At 35.3% G+C, this 21,266-nt stretch overlaps 1 protein-coding gene across 3 annotated transcripts in view; it reads left to right on the top strand.

Moving 5' to 3' along the window:
- The window catches only part of PHF20L1 (PHD finger protein 20 like 1), a 124,801-nt gene that overhangs the window by 37,460 nt on the left and 66,075 nt on the right, over window positions 1-21,266 (top strand). For all 3 annotated transcript variants that reach the window (XM_027845493.1, XM_027845495.1, XM_027845494.1), the window contains 3 exons: window positions 11,695-11,902; window positions 12,855-12,980; window positions 20,061-20,146. In XM_027845493.1, coding sequence (XP_027701294.1) covers window positions 11,695-11,902; window positions 12,855-12,980; window positions 20,061-20,146 — 420 coding nt within the window. The remainder of the gene's footprint in view (window positions 1-11,694; window positions 11,903-12,854; window positions 12,981-20,060; window positions 20,147-21,266) is intronic.

The raw sequence follows: 21,266 nt of genomic DNA on the forward strand, positions 1-21,266 counted from the left end.
TTTACATTCTAACTGGACTAGGGGGATACCTTATGTAAGCAAATAGGTAAACGGAGTAATGCAAAGTGATATTAAGAGGGAGAGAACATTAACTAACTGGAGGATCAGGAGGTGATCTCCAAGTTGTGTTGGGAAGGAAGCTCAGGATTCTAAGAGGCCAAGAATATGAAAGAAGATGTTCTAGAACTGAGGACCCAGTTATGCGAAGGTTCAGAAGTGGGTGAGGAGGAGGAATGTCTTCAGAAAAGAACTAGTAGACCATTTTAACTGGACAGTAAGCACATTCAAGGGAGTACTGTAATATGAAATAATTTTGGAAAGGTATGTGAAATCTAGACTGTGGAGTACTTTAACTGCTACCTTTCTAAGAAGTACCCTTTACATTCTAGAAGTACCCCTCAAGATATCACAGACCAACCCCTTTGAAACACTGCAACCAACAGATCATTTAGCTGTAACAAGAATGTATCGTAGCCAAGTTTCCCTTTCTTGGTTGAGAGTTCTGGCTATAGCATACATAATTTAACTAACGTCCTGTGACCAGACCTACTCATCCTCTTTGCCTGCTTCTCAACCCCACTTGTATTTTGCTAGATCTTCCCTTAGGAAGGTTATTTGTGTGCCTTCAAATTGCTAGTAAAATTGCTAGAGAAAACATACAACTCTGCAGTGAAAGGCATTGTACAAGCTGTAGTCCTGAAGATAAGTAATAAAAACTACAATAATAATGTTGTCAAAAATCACAGAATTGTTAAAACACTTATAACTCACTGATAAGGTCAGTGCCAACGTTAACCTGTATTCACAACAAAGAAGGGTCAAGTTAATTCACCTAGTTGATTCTGGTACATGAAGGAAAATAATTATACTAATAGTTGATGTTTATGTAACCCTTTACACATGTTCCATTTGATTCCCATAAACACTCTGTGAGGTAAGGAGTACAGTTGTTACTATCCTGTAAGCTTCTGTGAGTGGGAAATTTCATTTTTTGTACTTAATTGTCCAGTGCCTAACACAGGACTTGGCTCCAGAATAGTTGTAGGTTGATCCCACTTTTACAAATAAGACACTGACACTGAGATAGTTTAAGTGATTTGTCTATGATAAAATAGTTATCAGAGGGATTCAAACCCACGTCTTCTTCCATTGCAGTGTATTTTTTTGTTTTGTTTTGTTTTTAAATATGATTTTTTTTGTTGTTCAGTTGTTTCAGTATTGTCTAACTTATCATAATCTCTTTTTGGGCTTTTCCTGGCAAAGATACTGGAGTGGTTTGCCATTTTTTTCCCCCAGCTCATTTACAGATGAGGAAACTGAGGCAAACAGGGTTAAGTGACTTACCCAGGCTCATAGAGCTAGTATATGTCTGAGGTCGGATTTAAATTTAGGAAGATAAGTTGTCCTGACTTCAGGCCCAGCACTCTATCCACTGTGCCACCTAGCTGCCCATATTTATATGCGTATTTCTTTTATATGATGCTGCTGCTCAAAGAGAAAAGAATAATAATAATATTGACAGTCTTTAAGGTTTGAAAAAGCACACAGGTTCTTCTTGACCATCTGATTTAACAAGTTCAAAGTCATTGTCTCATTTGTTGCCCTTTTCTTCCAGGCTCTCAAAGAAGTGAGTAGATGGAAGGGATGTTTTGTTTTGTTTTTTTTCTTTAGCTAAAAATACACGTCTTGATGAGTTTCTCATAGAGATAAAGCATTTAGAGTCAGAAGGGACCTTAGAAGTAATGTGGCCCGACCCCCTTGTTTTGATAGGTGAAGAAACTAAGACCTTGTACTTCCTCCAGCTGTGGCATAACTTTTAAGTCATTTGGCCATTTATTTTGGAGAAACAATGTTCAAATGATTTTTTTTTAAATCTTAAAGTATTCTTGAGGAATTATGACTTAGGTGCCTTTTATTCTGCCTTTCTCTCTAACCACCAAATATTTCTGGTTTCATTAGTTTACCTACTCAGTCTGTGGAAATGTCTTCCTAGCCCTAGGCATTGGTTATTGAGAGAAGTCTATCTCTATTAAGTTTGCTATCTTAGAATGTGCTATCATCTCATCATTCTCTTTACCCTGTCTCCCCAAACCTTTATTGGACAAATTTGGTATGCTAAACTATTTCTTAATCTTGCTTCTCCACCATTTTTTACTGTACTGTCAAAATGAAATTATCAGTTCTATTCTGTTCTAGAGGCCAAAACTTTAAGGATCCTTTTAATGGCGTTTGGTATCTAAACTTTTTCTGTCTCTATGTAAATAGACAGTTTAGGTACTCTTCAATATGGATTCTGTGTCTTCCTTAGTAATGTAAACCAGAACCAGATTATTACTCCAGATAATTCTGAATATGATTAGAGCATTGGCTCAATTTTCTACTTGATATATTTCTAAGTTAGGATCAGCTAGATGGTGCAGTGGAGAGAGAACCAGACCTGGAGTCAGGAAGACCTGAGTTCAGATGCAGCTTCTGACACTTACTTAGCTCTGTGACCCTGGGCAAGTCACTTAACCTTGTTTGCCTCAGTTTCCTCATCTGGAAAGTCAGTTGGGAAAGGAAATGGCAAGCCACTCCAATATCTTTACCAAGAATACCCCAAAATCGTGTCTCAAAGAGTTGGAAGCATCTGAAATGACTGAACAACAACATATTTTTAAGTATGCATCCTATTTTTGAGGTGTGCTTTTAAACTAGTGTATTGCATTGTTGTACTTAGTACAGTATCTGACCCATAGCAGACACTTAGTAAATGCTGATTGACTGGCTGGCTAACTCATTTCCAGGATTGTTCATGTTCCTTTCTGAGCAGAAGTTGGCTACACCCAGCTTGTCAAATGGATAAATTTGTTTAGCTATATTTTTCTTTGTTGTTTACTTTTCACTTCTTTTTCTACTGATTAACTTCATATACTTCCTTTGGCTTTTTTTGTTTGTTTGTTTGTTTTGGAGGCAATTGTAGTTAAGTGATTTGCCCAGCGTTATACAGCTAGTAAGGGTCTGAGGCTTGATTTGAACTCAGGTCCTCCTGACTCTAGACCCAGCACTCTCTCTACTGCACCACCTAGCTGCACCCCATATACTTTCTTTTGGAATCCAACTTCCTCAAAAAAATTGTATATTCTAAAACCTCTTCTAGCTCAGCCACTTGTAAGTGAGAGTTAACATTTATATATGCTTGGTATATGCTGTTGCTTCTTAAAGCCTACAGTTCCAACATTGAGCAATTTCGTGTAGTGCGTTTAACAGTCTGGTACAGTAGAAAAGATGCTGGATTTATAGGGAGAAAAGACCTGAGTTCAAATTCCACTTCTTTTACTTACTTCCTGAGTGACCTTGGGCATATCCCTTTGCCTCTTTTGCTGAAGTTCCTTATCCGTAAAATGAGGGGGTTGGGCTAGATGGTTTCTCAAGTCAGCTTTAAATCTGTAATCCTATGATATAGACCAGGGGTGGGGAACCTGTGGCCCTCTAGGTCCTCAACTACAGCCCTTTGACTGAATCCAGACTTCACAGAACAAATCTCCTTAATAAAACAGTTTGTTCTGTAAAACTTGGACTCGGTCAAAAGACCATGCCCAAGTATCTAGAAGGCCACATGTGGCTTTGAGGCCAAACGTTCCCCACTCCTGAATTCTGTGCTGTTCTTCTCTTTCTCACTTCCATGATTCATTTAAGGACTGCAGCTCATTGTTCATATGTAATATCTATTCAAAATGTATATACTCATGGACTAACTTAATGAATTGCCCGCCTAGCTGCCCGACGTAGTTTAGACAATAGACATTTTTCATCCATTTGGTTTGGATTGTTAGGCTGGTCTCTCTTGAATGGTCATTAATTTTATGGAGGAGGTCCTGTCTTGTTCTGAAGCTTAATGCAGTCAGTACAGTATTAGATGCGGACAATAACATGTGAAGGACTTTATCAAGCAGAGGAGATCCCTCTTCTTTTTTTTCCCCGAGTCTTATTTACAATTTTAATGTTCCTTTTTTTTTCCTTCAGATTTTGAGTTCCAAATTCTCTCTCTCTCCCCTTCCATTGAGAAGACAAAGCAATTTGACATAAGTTATACATGTATAGTCACACAAAACATGTTTCCATGTAAATCATTCTCTGAAAGAAAACACAAACTAAAAAAACGACCCCCAAAATAAAGAAAGTAAAGAAAAAATATCCTTGATCTGCATTCAGGCTCTACCAGTTCTTTTTCTGGAGATGGACAGCACCTTTCATAATAAGTTCTACAGAATTGTCTTAGATTATTGTATTGGTGAGAATAGCTAAGTTATTCAGAGTAGTTCATCTGCAGTATTGCTTACTGTGTACAATATTCTCCTGGTTCTGCTAATTTCACTTTGCATCAGTTCATGTAAGTCTTTCCATGTTTTTATGAGGGCATCCTGCTCATAATTTCTTAAAGTATAATAGTATTCCATCACAGTCATATACAACACTTTGTTCAGCCATTCCCCAGTGGATGGACATCACCTCAGTTTCCAGTTCTTTGCCACTACTAAAAGAGCTGCTATAAATATTTTTGTACTCATAGGTGCTGTTCCTTTTTATTTTTTATTTCTTTGGGATACAGACCTAGTAGTGATATTGCTTGGTCAAAGGGTATGCATGATTTTATAGCCCGTTGGGCATAGTTCCAAAATGTTCTCAGAACAGTTCAATACAGCTTCACCAATAGTACATTAGTGTTTTAATTTTCCCCCATCTCCTCCAACATTAGTCATTTTCTTTTTCTGTCATATTAGCCAATCTGACATGTGTGAGATAGTAGCTCAGAGTTGTTTTAATTTGCATTTCTCTTATCAATTGTGATTTAGAGCATTGTTATATGACTATAGATAGCTTTGATTACTTTATCTGAAAACTGCCTGTTCATATCCTTTGACCATTTATTAATTGAGGAATGGCTCTTATTTCTATAAATTTGACTCAGTTTTCCATCTGTTTAAGAAATGAAGTCTTTATCAGAAAAACTTACTGTAAATTTTTTTTCACAGTAATGATTATCAACTATATACTTCCCTCCATCTTGTTTTCCCTCTGTTTATCCTACTTTCTTTCTGTTTTTATCTGTTCATTCCCAAAAATGTTTTGCTTCTGACTTTTACCTCCCTTAAACTGCTTTGCTATCAGCTCTCCCCCTCCCCCTTTCTCTTATCCCCTTCCTTTCCTACTTTCCTGTATGGCAGGGTACACCCAACTGATTATGTATATTGTTCCCTCTTTGAGCCAATTCCAATGAGGGTAAGGTTCATGTATTTGCCTGCCTGCTTCCCCCATTTTCCCCTCCAGTATAAAATCTCTTTCAGGCCTCTTTTATGTCAGATAATTTATCCCATTCTACCTGTCCTTTTTCCCTTCTCCCAGTGCATTCTTCTTTCTCATCCCTTAATTTTACTTTTTTAGATAATCATACCGTCACATTCAACTTACACCTCTGCTTTCTGTCTGTGTATACTCCTAACTTCCATAACAATGAGAAAGTTTTTAGGAGTTATAAATATCATTTTCCCATGTAGGAATATAAAGTTTAGCCATATTGAATCCCTTATTATTTTTCTTTCCTGTTTACTTATTTATGCTTCTTTTGCATCTTGAATTTGAAAGTCAGATTTTCTATTCAGCCCTTTTCTTTTCATTAGGAATGCTTGAAAGTCTTCTATTTCATTGAATGTCCATTTTTTCCCCTGAAGGATTATACTCAGCTTTGCTGGGTAGGTGATTCTTGGTTGTCATCCTAAATCTTTTGCCCTCTAGAATATCATATTCCAAGCCATCTGATGTTCTAATGTAGAAGCTGCTAAATCTTGTGTTATTCTGACCATGGCTCCATGATATTTGAATTGTTTCTTTTTGGCTACTTGCAGTATTTTCTCCTTGATCTGGGAGGGGTCTGAAATTTGGCTGTAATATTCCTAGGAGTTTTCATTTTGGGATGTCTTTCAGGAGGTAATCAGTGGATTCTTTGAATTTCTATTTTACCCTCTGGTTCTAGAATATGAGGGCAGTTTTCCTTGATAATTTTTTGAAAGATGATATCTAAGTTCCTTTTTTGATTATGACTTTCAGGTATTCCAATAATTCTTAAATTATCTCTCCTGGGTGTATTTTCCAGGTCAGTTGTTTTTCCAGTGAGATATTTTACATTTTCTTCTATTTTTTTATTCTTTTGATTTTGATTGTTTCCTGATGTCTCACAAAGTCATTAGCTTCTATTTGCCCAATTCTAACTTATTAGGAATTATTTTCTTCAGTGAGCTTTTGAACTTTCTTTTTCATTTGGCCAGTTCTACTTTTTAAAGAGTTTTCTTCAGTGAGTTTTTGTGTATCTTTTTCATTTGGCCTATTCTGTTTTTTAAGGTGTTATTTTCTTTGGTGTTTCTTTGTGCCTCCTTTACTGAGCTGTTCACTCTTTTTTCATGATTTTCTTGCATCACTCTCATTTCTCTTTTTAGTTTTTCTTCTACCTCTTGATTTTTAAAATCCTTTTTGAGCTCTTCCATGGCCTGAGACCAATTCATATTTTTCTTTGCAGCTTTGGATGCAGGAATTTTGACTTACTGCCTTCTTCTGCTTGTTTGTTTTGATTTTCCTTGTCACTCTAACAACTTTCTATGGTCAGAATTTTTTTCTGTTTGCTCATTTTCCAGCCTATTTCTTGACTTTTAACTCTATGCCAAAGTGGAGTTCTGCTTCTGAAGTGGAGGGGGCACTCTCCCAAGCTTCAGGTTTTTTTGTGCATCTGTTTTCAGAGGTAATTCTGGGGACCTGTAGGTTTTTGTTGCTTCCAAGGTGGTATGATCTAGGGAGAGGTGTGTTTGCTACTCTCCTGTACGGTATACTGGTTTGTGAGTGACCACAAGCACTCTTTTGAACCCTGGAACAGTGACCAGGGTCCTAGCTCCCCTGGGGCTGCAAGCTCTGCTGTTTTAATGCTCCTCCTCACAGTGGGACAAAGACCCAGGGCTGCGACTCATGTCGAAGTATAAACAATGCAACAGAGTCCTGCTCCTGGTGTCAGCAAAGGGATCCCTGTAAATCTTCTGACCCTTTGTCTGATCCCCTTACTGTCTGTGGGCTGAGAAGTCTGGAAACTGCCGTTGCTGCCACTGATTCAATTGCCCTAAGGCCTGCTTTTCTGGGGCCAGGTCTGCAGTGGTGCAGCCTGCACTAGGCTGTCTTCCTCTCTCACCCTGGTGCAACAGAACTTTCCTTCTGATTTTCTAAATTGTCTTGGGCTGGAAAATTGTTCCACTCTGTCTTTTTGTGGATTCTGCCACTCTAGAATTTATTTAGCGTCATTATTTCAAAGATATTTGGAGGGGTTTTGGGGAGAGCTCAGGCCACCTCCGCTTTTACTCTGCCTTCTTGGCTCTGCCTCCCAGAAATCCCTCTTCTAATTGCCTGCAGTATAGGACGTTCTCCATGACAAAGGCAAATGAACACAGCTTTCGTGAACATAGCATACAACATCTCCTTTGTATTTTATTCTTCAGTTGATATAAGTGCTGTAGAAGGAGTGCTAGATTTGAAGTAATAACCTGGGTTCATGTCCCACCTTGACAAATACAGTGTTTGTCTGTGTACCATTTGATAGTACCATTGAAAGTAACATTGATAATAAAATAAAAATTCTGACAGATTTAATACAGGGAATCTTTTGTTCTCCCTCATTTTTATCTGTAAATTTCCTTGGGATGATCTGGCTTAATTGCATCTTATGCCAAGGCTTGTGCAAATTCATTTTCACCTCTACCACTTTTTCTTCTTTTAAAAGGATGTACTGCTCATAGTTTTCTACCATCCTCTTCTGTAACATTTTCCAGATGATTTCATATTCTAAACTATTGTTGCCCTTGGATGCTGTATCTTTCAGCTTGAAAAGGAGATCACATTTTCTGGGTGAGAAAGTTTCAGAGGTCTTTTGGCCTCTTTTGATTACATTAGGGAAGCTTCTACAGGAAATGGTGATCAATTCTACTGTTGCTTTTTAAGCATTTTCAGCCTTTTTTTTTTCAACTTTAGTATCAGGGTTTTTTTTTTCAGGTTCAGTATCTAGTTTTTAATAAAATTGGAGTTGTTGTAGTTGCCTCTAGTGTTGTCTTACATTCTTTCTTTTTTTTTTTTTTTTTGCCTTTTTTGGTGAAGTAATCAGGGTTAGGTGACTTGCCCAGGATCACACAGTTAGTAAGTGTCAAATGTCTGAAGGTCATATTTAAACTCACATCCTCCTGACTCCAAGGCCAGAGCTCTATCCACTGCATCACCTAGCTGCCCCATTCTTTCCCTTTTCTTCTAGTTTTTGGTTGACCTTGACTTTCGTATTAGTTATTCAGTGGTCTGACTACCTAAATACCCACAATTGATTTAGAAATGATAGCTACATCAGTAGTTAGTTATTTCTTTTCTGAATTCCTGTTGTCTTTTTCATGAGGGGAGGGGAGGAGGATATCTAGTACATGTTATTCCTGCATCTACATGTCTATCCATTCTGACTCTTTTGGGGAAAAAAAATGGTTGTATTAGGCATTCTAAGTAGTCTGCAGCCTTTGATACATTTTAATTATTATTCTGAATTATATTGTCAAATATTTTTGACTATTTCCTATGTTCACATTCATGCTGAAGTCATTTAACGTCAGTGAATGCGTGTGTGTGTGTGTGTGTGTGTGTGTGTGTGTAGTGACATGATGTTGGTTCATTAGCTGTAGTTAATTCATGTAAAGTTTTTTGCTTAGGCTATCGAAAGGCGAAATGACCAATTGTCTTATGAAATGATGCTTCTTTTTGTTCTTGGGCACATGATGATACCTCTTCAAGAAGAACTTGTGAGCCATATTTCTGTTCAGTTGAAAATCTGTCATATCTTCTGGTTTCATTTATAGTGGGATTGTCAGAATTGATAAGGTTTAGTTATTTGTTAATGTGTTGACATGCTGGTTTTTGGATGATTATTTCACATCACAATTAGATTTTCTTTTCCTTTTGCCCTGGTTCTATGATTTCATTAGGGTGTATTAATACCTAGTGTGGAAACTTTTTACCAACCAGCAATTCATTTATAGCTTACAGATTCAAAGAATTGCCTGGACCACTGAAAGGTAAAAACATGGGCATCAGGAACAGGGCTTAACAGGGGTCTTTCCAAATCCAGAGATGATTCTCTGTCCTCTATATCACAAGGTCGCTCCCATATTTAGAGTACCATCAGTTAAGTCAGTGTTTATTGGTAGACTAAAAATTTTGTTATTCTCAACACTCTACTTTCTCTTTGGCCTCTCCATGATAGTCAGTAAAGAAGAAGTGAAGAATGGAAGAGGGCTGTTCAGGCCCAGTGTCCCTTCCATATCTTTAATTTTTCAATGAATGCATTGTCCAAAGAATTTGTCTTCTAGTGACCAGCCTACTGTTGATGAGCCTCTCCATATTTAGCTAGGGTAGACAATGGGCTGTACTTTTCTCCTTCCAGCATAGATGCTACTAAAACTTACACTTTATTGGAATAGCCTTTGAGAACTCAGAGTCCTCTTCATTACACAATGAAGCAACAGGGTAGGGTTTTTGTGAAGGATCTGGTTTTAAAAATCCTCAAGTTCTGTTTCTGATTTCACTTCTTTGCCTTTGCCTTTAAGACAGCTGCATTTTTACCTGCAAAACCTTTTATTTTCACCTCTACCTGTCCCTTGTTAAACTTCTTTAATTAATGAATTTGAGCAATACGTGCTTAGCAGCAGAAATTGGTCATTTTGGAGAAGGAAGTGGATTAGTATTATTTAGTGAAAAGTACCTTTATAACTATCATAGAAGTATTTGGCAATGGTCAATTTGGCAATCCAGTTTGGCTGTTCGATCTTCAAACTAATTTATCATGGAGTTTCTATAACCATTGAGCTAAATATCTCATCTTATTACATTCTCCCTCATTTCTCAAATGTCCTACTTCTTCTGCTTAAAATGCTTATAGGTTTTGTTATCACTTTCATTTCACATCATCCCTTCTTCCCTCACCTAGAGACTATCACTCATAACAGAGATAAAAAAGATGAAAAAGTAGTTCAGAAAAACTAACCAATGTATCAGCCAAATCCAACATGGCGTGTAGTGTTCTATTCCTAAAGTCTCTGATGTTTGCATAGAAGGGAGGGAGGTGCATTTCCTATTTCTTCTTTGGAGCCAAGCTCATTATAATTATATAACAATCAGTTTCAGGGTTGTTGTTTTGTTTTTGTTTTTCTTTTCTTTTTTCTTTTTTGTTCTTCCCATTTTTTGGTGAAATCTTTGTATGTATTGTTTTCTTGGTTCTGTTTATTTCACTTTGCTTTTGTGACCATATTCATAATTCTTGCAGTGTAGTAATGTTTCATTACTTTCATGTGCCAAAATTTGTTTAGCCGTTTTCAATCAATGAACATCTGCTTTCTTTCTAGATCAGAACAAAAAGTGATGCTATTTGTGTGGATGGGATGTGGAAGGGATGTGGGAGGTTTATAAAACCTCCTTGGGATGTGTGCTTTTAAATGGGATATCTTGATTAAAGGGAACAAATATTTTAGTCACTTTCTTAGTATCAGTCTTAAATTGCTTTCCAGAATGGTTAGAGCCAGCCATACCTCCATCAGTAGTGTATTAGGGTGCCTGTTTCCCCTCAATTCCAGCAAAATTAGCTGTTATCTTATTTTGTCATCTTTACCAATTTGCTGGGTATGAGGTGAATTTTGAGAAGTTTTCTCATTTTTGTTTCTCTTATTTTTAGTGATTTGAAGCATTCCTTTCTATAGTTGCTAATAATTTTCAGTTCTTCATTTGAGAACTATTTGCTCACATCTTTTGGTCATTTATTCACTAGCAATCCATTGTCATTCTAAAACGTTAGCTTGTAGAATACTGTGTTCAGCTCTGTAGTGTAGTTTTTAGTAGAAAATCCTAAACTAATTAAAAATCAAATATACCAACAATCATGTTATAGTATCTTACATTGGATCCATTCTAATTTTGAAGAAGTATATTCTGGGAAGAGGGATAGAATTCTATAGGAATGCATTTCATTTTTCTTTGGAATAAAAACATAAGTGTTACTTCTTTTTTTCCCCTTTTCATGAATTGAACTAGGATTATAGGATAGAGTCATAGCATTTTTTATAGTTGCAGGGTACCTTAGAGATCATCTAGAACTTTCTCCTCCTTTTATATATGAGAAATACTGAGGCTCAGAGTGGTTAAATGATTTGTCCAAGGTCACATAAGTAGTAAACAGTAGCAGGATAGGATTCAGATGCAGATTATCTAACTACACATCCATTGTCCATTTTTTACTGAGCTTCCTTCATTACAATGGAAATGAAACCCAGCACTTAACTTTTCCAATTTGTCATGAAATGTCTAATACTTTGATTTAGGTTTCTTGGAGTATATCAGATTATACTCTTGTTGATGTCTTAAAGTAATGTGAAGGCTTAAAGTAATTTGGGACCTGATATTTTTCTAGTTTATGGATAATTATATAGTCAACAGGGAATTAAAAGGAAGACCTGCAAAATCCCTGACTTTGGTAATATTGTCAAAATATATTTCAGCAGATATAATTTTTTTCTTTAAAATTGCTTTAATTTATAAAAAGTTTGCTTTTTCTTGAATAATATTAAGTATTTTACATATTTTTGTTTTTTTTTTTTGGAGGATTGGATAGCTTTAGTGAAAGCAGCTGCTGCTGCGGCAGCCAAGAACAAAACAGGGAGTAAGCCTCGAACCAGTGCAAACAGCAATAAAGATAAAGAAGAAAGAAAATGGTTTAAAATATCTTCAAAGAAGGAAGAAACATCAACCTCTACAGCCATACAGGAAGTTGAGAAAAAGGAAGAACTGCCAACATCAAGTGAAACTTTTGGTACAAAAGAATCCTCATATTTACTCTTTCTTTGGTGATAAATTCAAATTGTGTACTCTATTCACCAAGAATTGTGTACAACGAGGTATTGCATCAGGCTGCTTTTTTCCTAGACACTATGATTATCAACTTATAGGACCTATATATCAAGGTTCTTTTTGTTAATTCTCTGATTGGGAGAGTTCTCCTTTATTTTTACCAAGTATATATCCTAAGTAACTTGTAGATCAGTGGTGTCAAACTCAAATAGAAACAGGGCCACTACACTGTATATAATTCCTTTGGCTTTTTGTTGACATAGAAAACCACATATTAGCTATTATATTTTAACTTGGTTTACTATTTCCCGATTAAGTTTTAATCAGGAATGTTGCTTGACCAAATTGAGGATTGCAAACTTGACACCTCTATTGTAGACTGTAATGTTCTTGGTAAATACATAGCAATTCCTGTGGAAGGGGATGTAGAAGTAATTATCTGGGTGGCCATCTGATGTGGAAAGGCAATTTTTCTCTGATTTTCTTGGCCAAAAAATCAATTTCTTAATAACATTTTATTAATAATATATAGCATAGTAATGATCATTTTTGTTGTAATTTTGAAGCCTATCAGTTTTATGCTTTTTGTGCCAGCTTTTTTGGTTGCAAATTTTGGCTAGTCAAAGTAATTCAGATGACCAAGATGATCTAAAATTAGGATTCTCTCTTTTCCTGCTTTTAGAATATGAGGAATGAATACTGGATTCAGGCATGTACCATGTTCTGGTCAATCTGGACAGGATTGGGTATACTGTCAGAAAAGTCCTAATGCCTTTTGTTTTCACCTTCTCAAGAAATATGAAATTTATGTACAAAATGTTCTTTTTGTATTGTCATTAAAGCGATGAGATGTTTGTGTGCTTTAATTGTAAATTTATTGATAAACTCATATATGTATATTTCATTAATAGTAGGACTCCACATAGAGACTGTTCCAAAGATGGCCTTTCCACAGCCAGAGAGCACATTATCACACAAGAGGAAAAGTAATCAAGGCAACTCTTTTCAGGCAAAGAGAGCTCGTCTTAACAAGATTACTGGTAAACTGTGATGACTTTTTTTTTTTGACTGGGTTTGGGAGTGATGGGAATTGAAGTTTTCTTGTATCTACCACTTATTTTTTCAGAAATAATTCATACAACATTTTAAGCTATTTTTGTTTGGACAGGCACTTATGTAATTGATAAAATCCAGTTGTATTTGGTCCCCTCACCCTGACTCTCCCAAATCTTTGTTAAGCCCCTGCGTCTCTCTGCCATATTTTTCTTCTGTAAAATGGGATAACTAGCACCTACCTCACAGGGATGTTGTGAGGGTCATAGAGGTTAAATTTTATAAAATGTTGTGATATTCTTTAATCAACTCAGAAGTAAGAATAACTTTCAATATAAGAAATGTACTACTTTTCCTGCAGACCTATGTAAACTTATTTATTGTGATTTTTTTGAGAGATGTGAATTTTTTAATGTAATTACTCTTTCTTCAGTTTAGTAGATTTTTAAGATGCTATCACATCTCATTGGAAAGATAAAATTTTGTTTCTAAATAATTATTTTGTCAGTACTTTAGATAATATAGGTCTGTTAATATTTATTCTTTATTTAACAGAATGATGTACAGTAATTCATTCCTGGTGTAGAAGTGTATTTCATTACCATTTCCAGTTAATAAATGAAATAACAACATTACTATTTTGGAAAGGGTCTAAATCTGCTTTAGAACTCTTAAAGTAATTTCACTGCATATAAATATTTTTATTTTTAATAATTGGAGGCCACTAATCTTATTTTAAAGATTAGAGAGGTTTTTATTATCTAAAATTTAAAATTATTAATCTTTTTGTTTTTAAATAAAACATTTGATTTCACTTAATAGAATTCTAGACTTGCCATTGGAGGGCAAAACTTGTATGTGGTCATATCCTTCATAAGGTTACACTAATCAACATTTCTCATTAATGTCTTAATGTATCATAATAAATAGACTCATGTAAAATTGTGAAATCCCACTGTGATGCTGTTCAGCCGTTTACCAATTCATAAAATATTTATGTGAAGCTAATTGTCCATTATAATGCTTTTTTTATTAGATACAGTATTTTTCTGGAATCATTTAATAGATATTAGTAAAAGTAAGCTCATTGAGATCAGTAATTGTTTCATTCTTTTATTTGTATCCGATACTTAGCACTGTGCCTGCCACAGAGTAGGTGCTTAATAAATGCTTATTAATTGACTTATGCTAAATATCACATGATTCAGATTGTTTTAATCCAGTAATTAATATTGCCAAAGTTTTTCATGAGGGTGTTAACTCCATTAGACAGTGTGCTATTTTGTGGTTGAAATTATTCTTTAGAGTAACTAGCATTTATATAGTGCTTTAAGATTTACTAACAGCTTTACAAATATTAACTTCTATGCTAATTTTACAGATGTGGAGATTGAGGCATATAGTGATTTTTCTTTTTCTTTTTTTTTAAGTAACTTGCTAGTGTCACACAGCTAGTGACTGTCTGAGGGGAGATTTGAACTCAGATCTTCCTTACTCAAGGTTCAGCGCTCTATTCACTGAGCCACCAGGAGTAATTAAAGTGAAAAGTAGAATCTACTAGTAAACTTCATTGTAACATTCATTTAGTGATTTTTCAATTGATTCATAAACATGGAAATGTTGAAAACTTTAATTTTATTCTTTGCTTGTTGTCTCTTGCATCCCCCTCCCCATTCTTTAGTACTTAGGGAGGAACTTTTTTCTTTCTCATTTCTTAAAGATAACTGCATCCTTTCCTTTAATTTCTTAAGAGTAGAAACACTAATGGCTTTGGAGAGAGCCCCATCCTTACTCTATTAGGGATTACGGTGGCATTTTCAGACCCCATCCTTTGTTGGAATTTCTAACTTTGTGTAACATCCTGTGGCAAGAGTGGAACAGAATTGTTCTAACTCACGTGATTTAAAGAGAAACGGCTCTGTTGCAAGAACAGGATTTGGAGAAGATGGAAGTGCTGCACTCTTGAGATAAAGGCCCCAGTTTTCCAACATCGTATTTTTTTTATCCTGATTACTTAGTTTTGATAAGACTCAGTATACCTTCTAGTACCTTACTGGGAATTCATGTGACTCTTCGAAGAGGGTGGACTAGGATAATAATGTAATGACACCTTTATTCATGAGGATATATTAGTTGTGACTAACCTTGAGAGCGCAGTAGTGGGGTAAAATAGAGGCCTTCTGCATCGTGCCTTCCAAGAGGACACGTGGATGATTCCTTAGTAACAGCCTCTGTTTATTGTGAGAGAGAAGTGAAGCCACTGTGGGGCAGCTGCTTCAGTGTCTCTTGGGAACCTTGAGTGGATCAGTAAACCCTTAGCAGCAGCAGCATCAACAGCAGAAAAGCATGAGACATCGTACACTGTCAGACTAGTTTGAGCACTTGACCAGATTCCTCTCTTTACTCAGAAGATTGATCTCTTTAACAGTTCTCATGTAGATGCATATATTCATATCCTCATGTGGTAACAGTTCTGTGTATAAAAGAAACATATACTTAATGTCTGTGGCCTTGGTTGAACTACTAAATTGCCTATATTCATGTAAATTATATCTGTAATTGATAGGAAACAGTGAGAAGTACAGCTACCATGCAAAAGTGTTTTTGTCTTTGAATATGATATATTTGAACTCTACCACATCCACTCTTAGACCCCAGGAATCTGGTTGTGTTAATAGCAGCAGGACTCTGCTCTGAATCATTTCCCCTCCCATTTCCTATTTATACTTCTTTGAAACCAGAAGCAGCCAAGTGGATCATTCTCAGAGTAATATTAATTCACATGCTCACTCCTTTCCACATTTTCATCATAATTTCTACACTTTTTGTTTCTATCCTTGTTTTTACAGCAGCGGTTCTTACCCTTTTTTATATCATAGTCCCTTTTGATACTCTAGTGCACCCCTTTTCAGAAGAATGTTTTTAACTGCATAAAATAAAACATATGGATCACAAAAGAAACCAATTATACTGAAAAACAATTTTCAAAGTATTTTTAAAAAATTCATGTACCTCAGGCTAAGAAGATGCTTTATAGAGATTAGAGCACACGGAGGGTTTAAAAATAGTGTTCTATGTTTTAATTCACCTAATAAGCATGGTCATGTAACTACATGTTTTTTACACCTTTTTTGACACAATTCACTGCCATTCCATATAGATCACAACTTGTAAGTCATAGTATCTGCTACATGCATAATGTTTAAAAATTGATTTATAGAGTCAAAGATACAGTGGAAAGTCTGCAGTCTGTTCTGTGGGGCCAAGTAATTCATAAATTGTATTTTTATTGATAAGTATATGAACAGTCAAGGAAATAGGAAAAGACATATCAGCAGTTGTCACATACATTCTGTTTCTAAGACTTCGTTTGTCTTAGAATGTCTTAGAATCAAGTCTAGATAATATTAAAAAAAAAAACCCCAAGACTTAGACCTGCCAGTAGTTTGTTGTTAGCTTGTGACAGTATCTCTCCTGCTTTAATGGGACTTGTTTCACAAGTGCAGTTAAAGAACATAGAATCACAGCGTTAGAGCTAGAAGAGACCTTAGACGCCAGTTCAACTCAACATTTTGCAGAAGAGGAAACTGAGTATCAGAGAGGTTAATAGACCGCCCGCTCTACTTGACACAGGTAACAAGCAGCAGAACCAGGTCTTGAACCCAGATGCTAGAGTCCAAAACCACTAACACCATGTTGAAAAATTCTCCCCAGTCCTAAAAAGGTGAAAAGGTTTAGGATTGTAGAAGGGATTAGCTGCTTTGAAATCTCAGGATGAAAAACAATAGAACAATTTTAAAATTATATCATTTTGTTCTACCCCTTTATTAATTCCATGCTCATAGGTATACAGGGTAGCTAGAAATATTTCAGCTTGGAAAATATGTAGATGGGTGAAGCAGGATTTTTGACATGTAATATTTTTTGTGTATGCCTACATACACACATATACATACATACATATACATACACATACGTGTGTATGTGTGTGTTTTTCTAACATAGGGTTATATATTTGGAGTTGAAAGGGATTTTAAAAGCCACTGAATCCAACCTCCTCAATAAAACAGTGTGTATATACTTAGGGACACTATATATACACATATGTATGTATCCATATGTGCCTATGTGTGTGTATACACACATAGTTAGCTGACAGATAAACAAATTTCAGAAAATGATTAATACTAGCCTCCACAATAATTACCTCTGTACTCTACCCTCTCCTTGGAGGAACAAATATTGACAATGATGTAGTTCGTATTTCAAAATCAATTTATTTCTTCCCAGTTGGTACTTACTAACCTGTTCTTCAAGAGGATGTTCCGTGGTTACTAAAAAAACTTTTTAAGAATAAAGAATTGTTAGATGAGTTTGAGGCTACGTTTCACTGTAAAAGTAACTGTGTTCTTTCTTCAAGTACCTGTTTGTTTTCTGATTCTTCCTTTGTCTCCAGTTTACATGAACTTTTTAATCTATGAAAGATGCTTTCATTGTTGAGGAGTAGGGGTGTCTGGCCACAGTTGACTTCCAACATCAAGGGTGATGTGTTTAATTTTTAAGTAACTTTTAAATAAATTGTCTGATTTTTCTTTCTATTACGTGGTTTTATTTTTTCCTTCACAGATCCTTAAAATGAAATCCCTCTTTTAAATGACTATCTACAATATCTGAATGCTGTAATTTCATATTTTATGGTAGAAATTATCTAAATTTCCATTGAAAACTGTTGCAGTACTTTACTGGCTTTTCATTTTGTAGTTTCTCAGTATTTCCCCACATGGTTTTAATACTGTATTTACTTTTGCTGCATGTTACAATAGTTTCTTTTATTTGGTTACCTCTTAAGGATTTCTAAAGCCAAATTTATTTGCTATTCTGGTCCTACCAGCTAGACCTTCTAGCATGTTGTATAACAAATTGAATGTTTAAAAAGCAAAATAAAAACAAAGAACATGTATATGTTTGGACTAGATAGCCTCCAGTATTTCTTCTAATTGTGAGATTGTGTGTATCACTGTAATTCTTATAAATTTAAAATAATTGTCCCTTTAAAACTAAAGCAGTAAAATACAAAATAAGGTGGCTTTTCCCCACAAGCAAGGAATTAGAGATTTTCTAATCATTTTACTTTTAATTTTCAATGATTCATTGATTTTTCAGTAGGACCAGTTAGAGAAAAGTGAAAAGAAAGTGATTGTTAGTTATGTTCCATGTTGCATTGTCTCAGTGTAGCATGCTAACAGATAATCCAACAACTATATTACTGTATAACATTAGGATTGGATTTGAAATGAAAATTGTTTATTTCCTAGTGTGCTAGGTTTTTAAACTAATTCTGGAAATAAGAAAATTAAATATGTAATTTAAGACATAATCTTAGGCATGGGAAAATTAAGTAGATTATTCTGTAGAATGTTTTCAGTATCAAATGCAAAAGGGCAGTGGGTAAAATAGTATTTTCTTTACAGAGCCATTGCTATTTGAGAGTTCTGTTTTCTTGAGCCTTTTAATCGTTGCTGCTGCTGATTGCTAGACATGTAGCTAGTTAATAGTGCTAGCTCTTTCTAGCATTTTTAGTGCCACTGAGAGAAGCTGACACTTGATACTGTTTGATTCTTGTGTGAGCCAATGAAATGTAACTCATATAGCAAAATCATTGGGAATAAAGGTGATACTTATATAAAAGAATTAAACATTGCCTTATCATCCTAATCCATGTTTGATGTATTGTTGACATATTTTCTTACACGATATTATGAGTATTTCTAGCTATTTAATCCTGAAGCGTGTGATGGCAGTAATTATTGTATGACTGGACAATGATTTCCTTCATACTACTTAGGAAGGGTTATAATTGGCTTGCTCTGAAATGGCACTTTAAACTTCTGATGATCTTACAGATAGAGTGTGGTTTCAACCAGTGACTGGGGATATTCTCTGTCTGAATTGGGCAGTACACAATGTGTCTGCCTTGAGAGAAGAGGTTGAGTCATTCTTTCAGTTGGTAATTTAAGACAAGATTTTAAAGTTTAGTAAAATTTTATCATCTTCTCCTAGATGACACAATCTAGACTCACAGTTGAGAATTGGTGTCATTTCTAGGGGAAAAAACAGATACGGTTATGTAGTTCATCATTTGATTTGGAGATGAGAGTTATAGATCTTAGCTACCATTTTCAATTAGTAAGGACTGAAAGCTCTTAGAGAGGATATAGAGAGGTAGTGTTATATTAGAGTTAAAGCACTGAACTTGGAGTCAGGAAGATCTGAAATTTAGCATCTGTGTGACCCTAGGCAAGTTACTCAGCCATTCTGTATCTCAGTTTACTTATATGTAAAATAATGGGATTGGATTCAGTGGCACCTAACATCCTTTTCCAGTTCAAAATCTAAGATCTTATGCTGGAAGAAGTATGATATATGTGGGAAATTAGTATTATCATTATTTGCCAAAGGAGGCTAGGAAAAGAGAATCAAGGCCAGTTTTCAGGCAAACGAAAAGGTAGCTTCCTTTCTATGGGCATTTCAAGGAAGTTTTTTTTTCCCTCTTCTCATTAACTCAACAATGAAACTATAGATGATCTCCAAAGCAACTTAACCATTTCACAGTTTTATGACTGAGCCCTTGATTCTAGTTCTGTCAATTCTCCATTTTATTTTGTTTATAAACAGCCTATGATGATGTTACAAAACTAAAAATTGGGGGGAAATTGTTAATTGTTTGTGAATATTGAGTATTAGAAAGTTTTCTTATAGAATGTATTTTTTCCCAGAAGGTTTTGTTGAGAAGAAAAAAAAGGGGGGGAAAGAAAATAGTGTAAATATTATGTAATCCTTCAAATTCTCCCTATTTCATTTCTCCTGACCAACTGTCAAAAGTGCCTATGTTGGTGATAATTAAGCCTTTCAGGCTGTTTCTTCTTAAAAGTTGTCAAAATCAGCTGCTTCGTACCTGGTACAAAGTGTGAGGAAAGGAAAGAACAGTTTCTGTGCTTTAAAATGAAATAAATTGGGTGAAAGTTAACACTTTTCTAACAAACTGTTTCTGTACAATTTTTCTTAAGGTTTGTTGGCATCCAAAGCTGTTGGGGTGGATGGTGCTGAAAAAAAAGAAGATTGCTGCAGCGAAACGGCTCCAATGCTGGAGCAGGTATGAAATGGTAGCCTTTGATTTTTTGCCAGGTTCCCACTGGAGTGAGGCATGGAGATAATAGTGTCCACGTAATTGAAATTGCCCTTTCGTTCAGAAACAGGAATAGGAAACATTGTTTGAAGACATTTCTTTCTCTGCCTTACCCAAGGTATAAAAGTAAACTACAAAAGTAATTTCAATTTTCGTTAGACTGACATTAAAAATCACTGTCTCCAAAGAATTGAAAGCCCAGGAGTCAGGCATCCCAGGGTATAATTTTTTAGCTGGAGCTATACCTCTCACTGGCTTAGAAAAGGACCCCTCCACAAAAACTTTTAATTTGTGAATTAAACAGGGTTGTGGACAACTAATAAAACTTCTTTTGTAAGAAGTTTCTTTTCTATTGTAAGAATTGATGTTGGACTGTGTATGTTTTATGAACTGTTCAATGAGCCATACAATTTTGCTAGGATGTATATTTTATTAAATACAAAAAAAGTTAAGATAGTATTAAGGGTCTTGACTTAACGCGCCCAATTGAGAATTTTTAAATTAAGGTTGCTAGATTTTGCCTTGGTTCCCTTCAAACTCCCACGATTCCTGTACATAATAAACTGTGCATGCTTTTACATACTCTTAAGGGCTTAATTTCCTAGGCACAGTAAGATTACCAGGACACAGTAATAGCCATAACTCTGAATTTCCTTGGTTCTGCTGTTTTAAAATCTGAGCCTTAATGTAATTTTAATATAGCTTATTTGTATTCATTTAGTTTTCTTTATTAGTAGCTTAATAAGGAATATTTTAAAAGGAGTAGCAATTTCCCTTAATAGATACACACTTTAAAAGACAACCCAACTTTAATTGACATCCTATTGGGTTTTTCAGGGTTTTTAAACGTAATTTGATGAGGTTGCATTGTTTTGGTGCCTCCGTTGATACTGTATTGAATCAGTGGTCTTTCAAACTGATTGTCATTTTATGGTCTCTTACTAATTTTCTATAGCTACCACAACGGTTAATTCTTTGCCGTTAAGATGTCAGTATATCAACCAAATTTTGTGTGATATTTTTACTGTGTTATGATATTTAACATCCCAGATTTTAAATTACTGTGTATTTTTTATCACTGTTTATA

This window comes from Vombatus ursinus, unplaced genomic scaffold (genome assembly GCF_900497805.2).
Source record: "Vombatus ursinus unplaced genomic scaffold, bare-nosed wombat genome assembly UNPS02014973.1, whole genome shotgun sequence".
Lineage (NCBI taxonomy): Eukaryota > Metazoa > Chordata > Mammalia > Diprotodontia > Vombatidae > Vombatus > Vombatus ursinus.